The following is a 12,813-nucleotide window of genomic DNA, read 5'->3' as shown; positions in this document are numbered from 1 at the left end:
AATAGATGAAATAACATAAGTATTGTGTCCCAATATGAAATATATCAATGAATAACAGCAAATTATGATATAAAATAGTGATGCAAATTGGACGTATCAAGGTCCTTCTTGAAAACGTACAAGGACCTGGTTGTATTTTCGTTTATGGTTTGGGTCCTGTTGTAATCTTCTGTGTACCGTCACTTCCATAATAATGAAGGGTCGGGGTCCTTCGGGACACTTCTATGTTAAAAAAAAGACATTTTAGTCCTAAGACCAACAACAACTGCCATATAGAGTACTATTGCCAAACAGTAAATCGCTACATTTACTTCTCAAAAGTTGCAGCCTAAACAAACAAACCTTTAACCTGGTAGCATATATCAGTTTAAGATCACATCTGAATTTAAGGAAACAAAGTACAAAATATATGCGAAAAACATTCCAGACAACTATAATTCAGAAAAAATATCGGCCAACTAGCTCGGTTGTTTCTAGCTCGACGGGTACTGATTTGCAATGCCACTTAACCTAGCATGTGATTCCAAAATCACATTTGAATTTCAGGAAATTGGCTAGCTATCTTGTTTATTTCTAACTCGATCCCTACCCCTCTCGTTCTCTCCAGAAATCTTTCTCGCCTTGTTCTCTTCTCCGCGTCACCGGGCCAGACAGGAGCCGCTTTCACTAGCATTTCTGGCCGGAGTAGGCAAAGGAAGGGTGCCGGAAGTGGTAGTAGGTTTAGTTTTCGTCTAGGTTTACCCTATGTGGAGTCCGGGATATGCTGTTGGATCCCATCGGGCGGATCTGGTGCGACCTTTGCTTCGTCGTCCTCGCAGCCCTGTTCTGCTGGAGGGAGCTATGGCCTGGGAGGAAGATGGAGCTAGGCATCTGTGGTGACCACACGCATACCACTGCATGTTGTAGTATGCCAGTCGTTGATATAACATTCACGAAGTACCAATCCGCAAATATTACATCCCTCAGAGTAGTACAACAGAACATAGCGGGGTCCATAACTCATTCATTTATTATTACAACTATCATACACATGTCATCTTGGAGCTCCTCTTGGGTCCTAAGAGGAATACTCCGGGTTCGAGGCGAACCCAACTTAATTTACAATACAAGAGTCTCATTAAACTAAACATTTATTTCATCGAGCAGCTAAATACTAGAGTTCGGGCTGCTCGGTTACTACTACTATCGGATATCTCTAGGCTTGTTCTCCTTCGGAAGCCTCCCCGGATCCGTAGACTATGAGATAGTCTACGCCTTCAACACCTCCTGAGAGGTCGGGTTCATCGTAGCCGATTATCTCGGCTCCTTCATTGTTGTCGTAGTCCTCCTCCGGACGATTCGGACAATCTAAGCATGGGATTTAAGAGTGGTATGAGTACGAGCGTACTCAACAAGTTCATTATAGATAAGAGGTGTTTAATGCACTAGCTACGATATTAGACCGGAAAGTCTAATACCAATGCAGGTTTTGGTAAACATTTCTTCAAGAGATTGCTTTTATTTCAAAGAGCTATGTCCGTCGGCCTTCACCGGTTTACTAGAACTTCATGGAGCTCCTTTCCGGCCGCGTTCGCGAGTTCCTCATTCCCGGAGCAGGGAGTGACAGTCACGGTTCTTTACACTCGCGAGAGGTGTGTTGCTTTACCCATAAGAGATCTTAACCTTGGTGCCAACCGGGCAGCTTTCCCGTCCACACTTCCTTCGGTGTGAGGCCCGGTATAAGGTCTAGCCAATCATGTTCCTCCGCTACCTCGAACACCCACCCTTTGTTGCATACCCCGACCCCGGGTCCTCGTCGGTCCCATTATTCCCGTAATTTCGGGGTGGACCCCGACCACGACAACGGTTTGGGACTCGTTAACCAAACTCCTTCGCCGGTAGCTGCAACCCATCATAGACCACATTACCGTGGGGAATTAGAAGGGGATCCCCACCCTCAAGTTGTTCCGCAAGCGACAACCGCTACGGTAAGCAACGGCTATACCGTGGGGAATTAGAAGGGGCTCCCCACCCTCAAGTTGCTCCGCAAGACACAAGCTGCTACGGTAAGCGCATCCGTTGATGAACGAGAGGTGGAAACACTTTTGACTACTCCGTCCCACTCCGGATCTTATGGTTAACACGGGTATTACGGCACAAGAATCACTGGCGACATTTGTTGTTTAATCCTAGATGGATATTAACCCTTGCAATGGAACCTCCACCATATCAACACAATCCATGGTTCCATTGCCCACCACATAGTCATATTCATAGTTATGAAAGTAGTGGTTTTGGTTTTTATGCAATCGTGATAACCATAGTACTTTGCAAGTAATTTGATAAAAGTACTCAAATGACATGAGCAAGTGATGAACTTGCACGAACACTTGCAAAGTTTTGCGGTTGGAAGGTGTGGACTGACCCTTGTCCTCTGTTTCGAAAAATAGCATCATTGTCCGATAAGGGCAATGGTTAAAGAAGCAATTATGCATGATTCCATTTTTAGGGTTTGTTCCCCCCTTCCGATGTCGTTATTATTTCATGTAAGAGGTTAATATTAAGAGTAATTTAGGGATACTTGATTTAAAGTAAAATACAACCTTGAAATGTTGTCAAGGTGTTTTTAAAGTCCAAATGCATTAATGGACTTATTTTCATTATTGAAAATAATATGTGTGATTTAAATCATTATTTAAATCATCAAATTATGACTTATTCTTCTTTGTCTTCAAAAATTCTCTTTGATATTTTATTGAGATAGAGAATTTTATGCTGATTAATTTTCATATTTTTAATTATTTTTTCAGAACTGTTAAATAATTATTGTGCCTTTCTAAAGTTTATGTATTTTAATAGAATTGTGAATTGGCAAAAATGCCCCTGGGCCCACCTGTCGGTGCAACCCAGTGGGTTTGGTCGAACCGACCGACCTGGTCCGGCTCGACCAGCCTCACTTCCCTCTCTCCGCTCACACGCGACCAAACCCTAACCCTCTCGCGTCTCTCTGGCGATCCCGCGTCGCCGCCCACCTCGCCGGATTATCCCGGCCAACTCCGGCTATCGCCGCCGGCGAGATTAGGTGGATCTGAACCGCCTCTCGACGGCGGACACGGTGGTCCGCGTTGATCTGACGCTCGCGTCCTGGTTCACTCGTCCCCGACCTCCTCTGCGGCGGCTAGGGTTGATGGGATCCGTGGCGATCCTGCCGCTCCCTGGGTTTTTTTGCGCGGTGACGCCGCCGTGGACCACGCCGCGGTGTGCGGGTTGCTGCGGCACTTGTCGGAGCCTGGCCTGGCTTGGCCAGGTGCTGCCGAGCTCTCGGCGCGCGCCGCCGTGGCCGCCATGGCCTCGACTCCTGCCTGCTCGCCCTGGTACGTGCGCCACCCTTCTCTCACCCCCGGTGCTCGTTCTTCTTCCTCCTCCTCTAGCTCTGGCCACAGCTGCTCCATTCCGTGGAGATGCCTGCCGTGCCCATGCTCTGCCGCCGTCTAGCTAGCTGTGCAAGCTTGCGTGCTGCTGTGCTGCTGCTGTTCGCGCGGCTGTGCTGCTGCTCTACTTGCCCTAGTCTAAACGCGTGTGCTCACCCTACTGTGGCGTATGCTTCCTTTGTCTACTGACTCTGCTCACCCTAGTGGTTATGCATGGTATGATCTATCTAGATGCTCATTTGAGCACCCCTAGCCACTGTCGTGGCTTGCTTGCTTGTGCTATGCTTATGCTCTGGCTCCCCTGGTTCACTCTCGTGAGTGATTCTTGCTGTTTAGCAAGAACCCAGTGTTGTTTGTGTGATGATTAAATATTGATGGCTCATGGTAGGCTCTGCCTTGCTTCATTGTTGTCCATATACATTAATTCCTTGATGATATGCTTCTGGATACAAACATAAAATGATTTATGTAATTATCTGTAATTCAATTGTTGCTTAACTGTGGCTGTTTAGTTTATATGGTTCATGAATGGATGCAAGACTTGTCTCTGACAATCACTTGCATAGCATGTCAAGCTCTGATGATCCTGTGATCATCAGCTGCTTGATTGTTGCTGGCTAATCTACTGTATGTGCCTCTCTGGTGTTTGTTTTTGATTTGTGTGACACCATATCTTGTGCTTTGGTGCCAGGTGATGCTTGCTCAAGCATCAACTGATGCTTGGATTACTTAACTGTTTCATTTATCTGTGTTTCCTGGCTTTATTAGATGAATAAATGATGTGAATTGTTTAGCAGTAATGATCTCATGGATGAAATAATGAGGCTAAAGGGATGCCAACCACTGGTTGGGTACCCTAGCTCATCCTGAACCCTACTGGGTGATGATGTGATGCTTTGGTGATCTGTTTAAGTGGCTAGGTAGGCGATGTGACCCTAGCGAGGCTTGATCTGCTAGAAATGGTTGCTCCTGCCTCTCGTGACTTGCTATGGTTGGTGATTGCTTGCTTGGAATGGAACAAGCGCTCCATCGGCTTGATCCAATATTGGACTTCCAGTGGCCCTTTGATGTTGACAAAGAATATAGACAAGGAATTGTCTATAGTCTGATGGCACAGGTAGCTGTAGGTGTTAAGTGTGTGGGCTAAGCTAGCTGTGACATCATCCCTTGCTGGATTCCTTTAATTATGCCCTGATTTGCATAACTACTGTTCCCATAGGATGATTGCCTAGTGGTCTTTACCCATATCTGCTTGCACCAAATGGCTTTACAGCCAGATGATGACACAAACATAGGGTATCTACCCTTTTGGTGTCTTGGAGATCATGCACTGTGCAAATTTTATGAACAGAACCATCCGAGTCCGTTCATGATCATATTTATACCTTACTCCAGCTCCTAGAAATAGTGTGTTGGTGTAGAGGATTGCTTCGGCGAGTGATTGGATGCTTGCCTCGCTCCTCCTTGTGTTTGTGCTCTTGGTTTGATTTTGTGGTGAATGCGGACGGATAGAGCAGTTTGTCTTTGTTCTTGAGACTTACCCTGTGAGGCTGCCTGTCGATGAATGATCTAGGGTTCACTTGTTGGAGAGGTTTTTATATGATCTCCCTCTCCACCTCCGGTCGACAACAAGGCACTGGCAGCCTGTTGGTGACTCACCAGTTGTGTGTGTGTGGTGTCTTGCATGCACACTGTGCGTGTGAGCAGCCTGTGTGTGTGTGTAGGCATGTGCTGTGCACCTGGACTTGGAACTTGGCTGAGGCATGGATCAGCTCGGCTGATCCAGATAATATCCTCTCAACTTCTCATTTTATTGCTAACCTGCCAAGTGGCAATACCACTTGGCATAGCACTTGTCTTTGGTCTTTGTTTGTGTGATTTCAGGGAGCAATGTGATACTCTGGATGAAGATCAAGATCCTCTTGGCAAGATCTCCATGATGATCATCTTGTATAGTTTAGGATAGATCATTCACTTGTAATCTTCTTTTTATTTTCTTTTATTTCTTCTATTTCTCCAATTCTTGTAATGTGTTGTAATATTTCATTTATTTCCATTATGAATAATGTAAAGACAATGTATATTGTGTGTTAATCAATAAAGCTCAAAGTTTTCTCTAATGAGCTTTACTATAGTTTAATTGTTCATATTGTTTATTATTTATAATTTACTTGATGAATTTCCTCACAATTGAATTTATGAGATATTCATTTGATGTTTGAATTTGAAATTCAAATTCAACTTAAGTTTGAATTCAATCATGCAACTTAAGTTATGATGCAAACTCTCCCCTCTCTTCTCAAAACCCTAAACTAGTGAAGTGAGTTGCAAGTTTGTCGCACTCTCGAAACCCTAACCCTGTAAGGTGTCGAGAGAGAAACTTGTTCCCCTTCGATGCAGTTTTTGTTTAAAAGCGCGAAATTTCCCCAGAATTTACTATGAAATGCACATCCCTTTCTAAAATCTACCCCTCGATTGTCTCTAAACCTGGGACATTACAGCATCTCCCGAAATAAGGCCGTCTTCCGTTTCCTCTGGAGGCTGCTCATTTTGGTGCTTCACTGCGGCATCAGGCGTTCGCCGGAGATGCTCTTCGTCAAGATTTCAAGGCGGAATGCGCGGTCTGCAAATCTGGTGGTCTTCTTCAATAAGCGGCTTGCATGTTCTGTGCGTCGGAGTCGATTGGAGCGGAGAAACGTGTCATAGCTCTCCTTGACCTGCCGTGGTGGCGAGGAGGGAGGTTGCGGCGAAGCTGCCTCGGTCTGCTTCAGTCTTCATCGACTTCTGCCCAAGAGGTGCTCTGGACTGTGTTGGTCAATTCTCTTCGAGCGAACACATGACGTCCTAGTTTGCCGTCGTGATCTTTGTTCGGAAGGACAACCCGTCTTCAACCTCTATTGCCGAGGCCCTCTCTGGAACCAAGCGCTGGAGCTCGACATCGCTGCTAGGGTTCTTTGCTTCATTTATTTCTATGCTAGGGTTCTTTCTGTAATGTTGCAGGCATTGTCTTCAAATTTTGTGTTTTGTAGTGCAGTAGTTGCCAGAGGGTCTCCATGTAACTGTACCTGCCGTTGGTAATTGCAGATTCTGGCCTCTCAGGCCGTTCGTTTTTAAAAAAAAAAAAGACTTGTAATGCTTAAAGCCACGGCAGGGCATTCATTCCCCAATCCCCACGACTGGCAGTTTTTCATATGTACTTCATCAAACTGCTTCCTCCGTCCAAAATTACCCCTGCATTCTGGATTTTGAATGTTAACATTGTAGTGCTCCGCCACAAGCGTACAACGGAACCAACGTCCAGCTTTTCTCTCCCAGTGTGTCAGGAGGATCGTTGTTTGTGAAGATGAACTTCATCTGCAAGAAACCGCATTGTTCATCTCCGACAGCGGCATAGGTGGCTCTTCATCTGCTTGTCAAAGACGACTTTTCTTACTTGCCATGCTGGCCCATATAGGTGCTACCTGCCTTGCATTTGTAGTTGCTCAACTATAATTTTATTACAATTACCTCCTTGTGGCACAAAGAGCTATAGTCACATTACTGTTCATATATTAGGACTTGCCGGAAAGAGAAAGCTCCAGATTCTAATAACTTTTGTATATCCTGTTAAACCCAGTAAAATATTCGTAACCAATGAATACAAACCAACCCTCTAGTGAACAGAGGAACTGATAATAACCAACACAGAGATTATTAGAAGCCAAAATAGAGAAACAAACAACCATAGGAATCATAGAGGCACAGGTGTCACAAACTAGATTGGTATTCAATAACAGCCATGACAATATATGAAATAGGTTCCTGAAAACAGTAGTACTAATTAAGGCTTGAAGGACACTAGAACATAGTTTGGATCCAACTTGGAACAAAAAACTCAACATGTCATCCACCATGATACTCTAAGCAGCAACCTCCTTCTTGAGCTTGGCAAGCTCTTGCCTGATAGCACCACCTCTCTGTTCAAATGCAAAAGGACAGTGTAAGCACGTGAAATGAACACTGGCACACACAAATAAAACATGTGCTAGTAAAAAAGCCTCACCTTGATCTTAGCCAACATGACCTTGAACCTGTCGAAGTCATTCAGGGACGCTCTTCTCTTCTGGACAATAAGCTTCTTGCCCCATGAGCTGTTCTCCCACTTGGTCTTCACATCTGTGAAATGACAACATGAACTCAATTAAGCATCAACTGAACAATTACATTAGGGTTGCAGACATGGGTAGAACAAGATAGACCATTACCAGCTTCCTCCATTGCCTTGATCAAGGTTGCCTTCTTGGGGACACGCTTGATGTCAATCTTGATGTCAGTCAGAGAGAGACGCTTGAAGTTGATCTGGCACCTGACCATATCAGGAGCATCCACAAGCGCCTGTTTCAAAGAATGCACCAGAGCAATGAGAATTTCAATACTCAATGCAGCACAGGATAAAAAAGAAGAAAATGAAAATCGAAGAACACATATAGCAGGAAAACTCTCCCTCCGTCCAAAGTAATTGACTCAACTTTGTCTACATACACATGTATCTAGACAAAACTGAGCCAATTAATTTGGAACAGAGGAGTAAGTGAGCTAGTTTTGAGCACAATGCATTACATTAGTAGGTACTGTTCTATACAGCAAGGTTACACAAAGAGTATTTGCAGAAAAGCGTCAGAATCACAGCTGATTCTAAATTAACAACACGACTTTGACAAGACCAACAACTTATAGGATACGCCACTCGTAGAATTGAATTGCGTGTTTCATTAGTATCTAACTATGGTACTACAATAATTAAGATTCCTACATTTCCTTCACAGATCAATCCGTAACACATGATTTCGTACAAGCAAACGTAACGCAGCTACATAACTCTAGATCCACACCACAACAGCGCGTAGAAATGCAACCAGCAGAACTCAACACTCACCCGGTTCTGGTCGACGACATCGACGATGACCACGAGGCGGCCGTAGTCCTTGCCGTAGTTCACCAGGGCCACCCGCCCGATCTCGACGAACCTCTTGAACGGCTGCAAGCAAGGCAAACACCCTCAGGCCAATCAAAACACGCGTCAACTGAAACCTACCGACATCGCATCACGTAACTAAGCGAGCAATGGACGTACCATCTTTGCGGCGGTCGGAGAAAAAACGCGGCGGCGGGGGCGGCGGGGACGGCGGCGACGGCGAGGATGCGGGCTGGCGGAAAGGCAAGAGGAGCTAGGGTTCTGCGGGGGCAGCGGAATATAAAGGCAGCGTGCAAATCCTCGTAAGCCCGTGGATCTTGACGCGAGCTCTCCTGGCCGTCCGATGCAGGTCAGAGGGTTTGCAGGGGGTTTCCCGGGCGTTTGGGCTTTGGAATGGCTAGTGGGCCTTCGCGAGTCGTCGTCCAAGTCACCCATGGGCCATGGCTAGTCTATTGGGCTTATATCGAAGAATCGAATCTAGTCCTAGCCCATTAAGTGGCAGTTGCCTGAGTAGGAGCCACACGGTCAGGACAGACCGCAGTAAAAGGGCAGGCAGTGCGGGGCATCTTCTTCCTCCCCCGCATCGCACGTCCCTTGCTAGATTCCTACATCCTGCAGTTTCCTCGCCCAAAGAGGGAGAAAAGCGCCGTCTTCTGCGAGATCGTGAAGCTGTAAGTCAACGTCTTTCTTGAGCCTCTGTTTAGCAGCTGCGCTGTGGGCTGCGGATCTAATACCGCAAGGTTAGATCAGCGATGTTTCTTTTTACGCATTTGTTTAGTTGGGACGCTAACCTACGCGGTTTGCGGATGTTCGATCTCATGATCTCATCCATGGTTGTAAAGATCGTTGGGATTTAGTTGGGACAGAGCTAGCAGATTGCAGTACACAGCGTCAGGCTTGGACAGATCCTTGTTAGATCAATGGCTCTGAGTGTAGTGTATTGATGCATTTGTTGACTCTTGCAGGCGGAGAGATGGCAGAGACAGTGTTCACTCCCTGTTTGGAAGGGATGAAGCATGTCAGGTCGGAGACCGGGGTCGTGCTCACCAAGCCCTTCCTCGATGTCTGCAAGCAGATCCTGCCTGTCTTGGGTACCTCCCTCCATCCATGTTTGCCATGAATTCAGTTTTTCATGTGTTGGATAGTGAATTACCATGAGTTTCAGATCAGTATCCGGGCCTCTCTACTGAATTTGTAACTACATACCTTGTTTACTTCAGTTGTTAGGCGAATAACCTGAGTAACTTTTTTTTACCCGCAACTGATATTTCTTCGAACAAGCTATTCAGAAGGTTGAGTCTAGCTGAGAGCAATTGTGTGTAACGCTATTGGAGATGTGCAGTTCTAAATAAGCAAACGGATAATCGAATTTGAGTGCCTTTGTCATAGGCAGATGACTTTCTTTATTTAGCCTTTTGCGCTTATAGATTCCCCTCGGCATTTAGTATTGCTCAGAATTGTGAGTTGCTGCATACTGAATTTTCAAACTATTGTCCACCTTTTGGTAAAGTGGTGATAGGTGAGTGCTGGGGAAACGCCGGTGTGTTTGTCGTGGTTCAGTAAATCCGTACAGTATTTCTTATTCTGGAAGTTCTTATTGTCTGAATATGATAGTAATCTTCAAATTATTTGATACTGATCCTTGTTGTGCTTTCTTAAGCCCAATCAAGTCCTAAATAAAACAGTTTTGTTGGCTCAAACCATACAGGGTGATATTGCACATCTTCTAGTATGGCTAACTTTTTTTTTTTTCATTAAGTCTTGTCGGTGTTTGTTAAAAAAAGAAATTCCTTCATAGTGTTGCTAATTTCCCATTTGTTCTCTGCTTTTGAACACCAGATAAATTTGGAGCTGCTATGGTAATTGTGAAGAATGATATCGGTGGTAATATCACGGTAAGCATTCTACCTGCAAGAAACTACTATTAATTAGTGGTTTACGTTTCATTCATTGATATGTATAGTATCATGTTTTTTTGTAATACTTTATATCTACTTTAGATACATTTACCTACTGGCTACTGCATAGTGTTAATATCTCTTTTGGTGACCTCAGATTACAATTTTCTTTCCTGGCAACTGACCTGATTCTCTCCTATCAGAGGTTGGACAATAAGTATTCTTCTGACCCATCGAAATATGTGGACTTGTACACCATGGTCCAAGAAGAAGTTCAAAATAAAACTGCAAAAGGTTCATCGAGCTGCACAAATGGACTTCTATGGCTCACGAGGTGCTTCACTTTCTCCTGCATAATTTGTCACGTTCTTCCAGCTTAATCAGCACCCTGGGTACTGGAGTTGTAATTATAATATTTTTCTATCTGCCAGGGCTATGGATTTCCTTGTTGAATTATTCCGTAATCTGCTTGACCATCCAGACTGGACTATGAGTCAAGCTTGTACTGATTCATACACAAAAACTCTGAAGAAATGGCATGGCTGGCTCGCCAGTTCTAGTTTTACGGTATAATATTTCACACGTTGACTCACATAATCAGCACATACACTTTTTCATCATGAAATGTACTTGAGCACTGTTGCCATCATGAAATGAGGACTTAAACAATTTTTAAGCAAGTCAAGTCTTAACTGCCTAAGACAGACTGCAATAGCCCTTGCAATCAGAGACGGATTGTATAATTTTGCATGTACTGTCCCTATACATATTTTCATTAGCACAAACTATAGGGAGGACTAGCATCCAACTTAAGGCACCATAGGTGAATAAAACATGGGGTACTCTTGTATAGTAACTTATGGACCATGTTTCAACTGAGGTCACTGTAGACGAATAAAATATGCTACTCTTTGCACATTAAGTTTCAGACCATGTTTCAACTTTCAACCTTTTTAATCGTCAAGCTGTTATCCATTTTGTCCATCTAGCGAACAACTTTAGTCACTGATGATTTATTTATCTTTAACTTTTTTTTATCTACTTGAAATGTCTGTTGAAATGACAATGTTGCTATCCTGTTACTAGATTTCCTTGCTTTCTTTTCACAAAAAAAGGCTACCAGTTCTTTGTGATTGAGTTTATGTTTTTAGTTAGCTTCGCTTATTTACTTGTCTGTTCATTTGGATGAGTTATTATGTTTCAGGTGGCTATGAAACTTGCACCTAATAAAGATAAATTTATGGAAGTCATAAGTGGAACTGGTGACATCAAAGCTGACATTGAGAAATTTTGCACGACCTTTCATCCTTTTCTCAAGGAGAATCACGAGTTCCTGGTATAGCTCTTATTCTTCTGAAGACAATACATATGTTCTGAGTTGTCTGCTTTTAATGATACCTTCTACTACTGTCTACTTTTCTTGCAGGCAAGTGTTGGACTCGATGATATGAAGGCTTCTTAACGCAATACACAGCAATAATTACCACAGAATAAATGTGTCTTGCTATTTTATAAACTTTCATCGTCACAGAGGATACACTGTTATGTTACGCATACTGATCTTCAGAGAATTATAGACCGATACTATGTATGTCACAATGTTTGGGCTGTTGACCCATGGCTACTTGCACAATGTATTGAATGGAGTGTCACAACGAAATGGTTTCTTTGGAGCGATACCCTTTTCAGCCAAAATTATCTAACTTGAGCGTTTTGTGAATCTTTACTACCCTTTGGCATGCCTGAGAAGGTTATAAATATGTGCTGCCGTTTAGAGTCGTTGCAGTTCAAGCTACGGGAAGAAGCAAATTAAAAATGTGTTGCTCTAAAACATGTGCCGATGTTACTTTTAAAACAGGCTGTGGATTGTTGGCTAGTATGAAAAATCTTATCTCGTTTGAGCAAATTTGACCAGTTCCATGCTTCTTTTTCTCTGATAATTAATCATTCCACTCACACATGGAGTTTTCTTGTTAACAAAATACGGAAAATGAAGACGAGCCTGCCACAAATGCGCCAGGAGGGAGTATAATCCTCTAGCCTGCAGGTGTCTGCAGCAGCACAAGAAACCTCGCAGGGGCAAAACTAGACAATGTACGGAGTAGTAGACGCTGCTCTGCAGCTCCAATCTGTTCCTCAGCAGCAGATGGCAGTCCTTCCAGGAAGGAGAATTAGGGACATCTCCAACATTCCAGGCTCTCATCTTCACAGACGCTCCATAATGGCAAGCGGTACTTGCTGGTCTAGGTATTTTCATACATACGTGGCGGCAGGCCCTGCTCGCTACCTTCATGCTCCATCTGCCTAGTTTGGGTACCTCCAACTTGCTCCATGGATTGGTAAGGCAAACACCCAATTTAACTGTCAGCATGTTTAACTTTGCCACAACTAACTTCTAGGCAAAATATAACTGTCAGAAAATTATGGAGAACAAAATGCACACTATTAGTGTGGCAAACAGAGCCCATGACACATGGATCATGAGTAAGAAAGTATGACATGTTGCGATAAGATGGAAGGTGTGGCAATAAGCGAAGCGCATGCAGAAGGT

The 12,813-nt window shown here is 44.0% G+C and overlaps 2 protein-coding genes across 3 annotated transcripts; one reads left to right on the top strand and one right to left on the bottom strand.

Annotated features, from left to right (window-relative positions):
* Positions 1 to 7,157: 7,157 nt before the first annotated feature.
* On the bottom strand, positions 7,158 to 8,567 carry LOC124687668 (60S ribosomal protein L14-1-like). The gene is made up of 5 exons (XM_047221429.1): positions 8,524 to 8,567; positions 8,326 to 8,427; positions 7,655 to 7,784; positions 7,453 to 7,565; positions 7,158 to 7,366 (listed from the first exon to the last, which is right to left on the bottom strand). Exons 1-5 carry the CDS (start codon positions 8,524 to 8,526, stop codon positions 7,310 to 7,312), a joined length of 405 nt encoding a protein of 134 aa, XP_047077385.1. The 5' UTR covers positions 8,527 to 8,567; the 3' UTR covers positions 7,158 to 7,309.
* Positions 8,568 to 8,907: 340 nt separating this feature from the next.
* LOC124692581 (glycolipid transfer protein 1-like) lies at positions 8,908 to 11,935 on the top strand. Of its 2 annotated transcripts, none has more exons than XM_047225980.1 (7): positions 8,908 to 9,035; positions 9,330 to 9,455; positions 10,204 to 10,259; positions 10,466 to 10,596; positions 10,694 to 10,829; positions 11,467 to 11,598; positions 11,689 to 11,935. In XM_047225980.1, the coding sequence occupies exons 2-7, from the start codon at positions 9,338 to 9,340 to the stop codon at positions 11,722 to 11,724; spliced, it is 609 nt and encodes a 202-aa protein (XP_047081936.1). In that variant the 5' UTR covers positions 8,908 to 9,035; positions 9,330 to 9,337; the 3' UTR covers positions 11,725 to 11,935. The 2 variants fall into 2 exon arrangements, with proteins under 2 accessions (XP_047081936.1, XP_047081937.1); XM_047225981.1 differs by having other exon boundaries at positions 9,006 to 9,104.
* Positions 11,936 to 12,813: the final 878 nt, after the last annotated feature.

Source organism: Lolium rigidum, chromosome 2, assembly GCF_022539505.1.
Source record: "Lolium rigidum isolate FL_2022 chromosome 2, APGP_CSIRO_Lrig_0.1, whole genome shotgun sequence".
In the NCBI taxonomy this organism is placed as follows: domain Eukaryota; kingdom Viridiplantae; phylum Streptophyta; class Magnoliopsida; order Poales; family Poaceae; genus Lolium; species Lolium rigidum.
The sequence above is the reverse complement of the archived record's forward strand: the minus strand, read 5'-3'. Positions and strand labels throughout refer to the sequence as shown.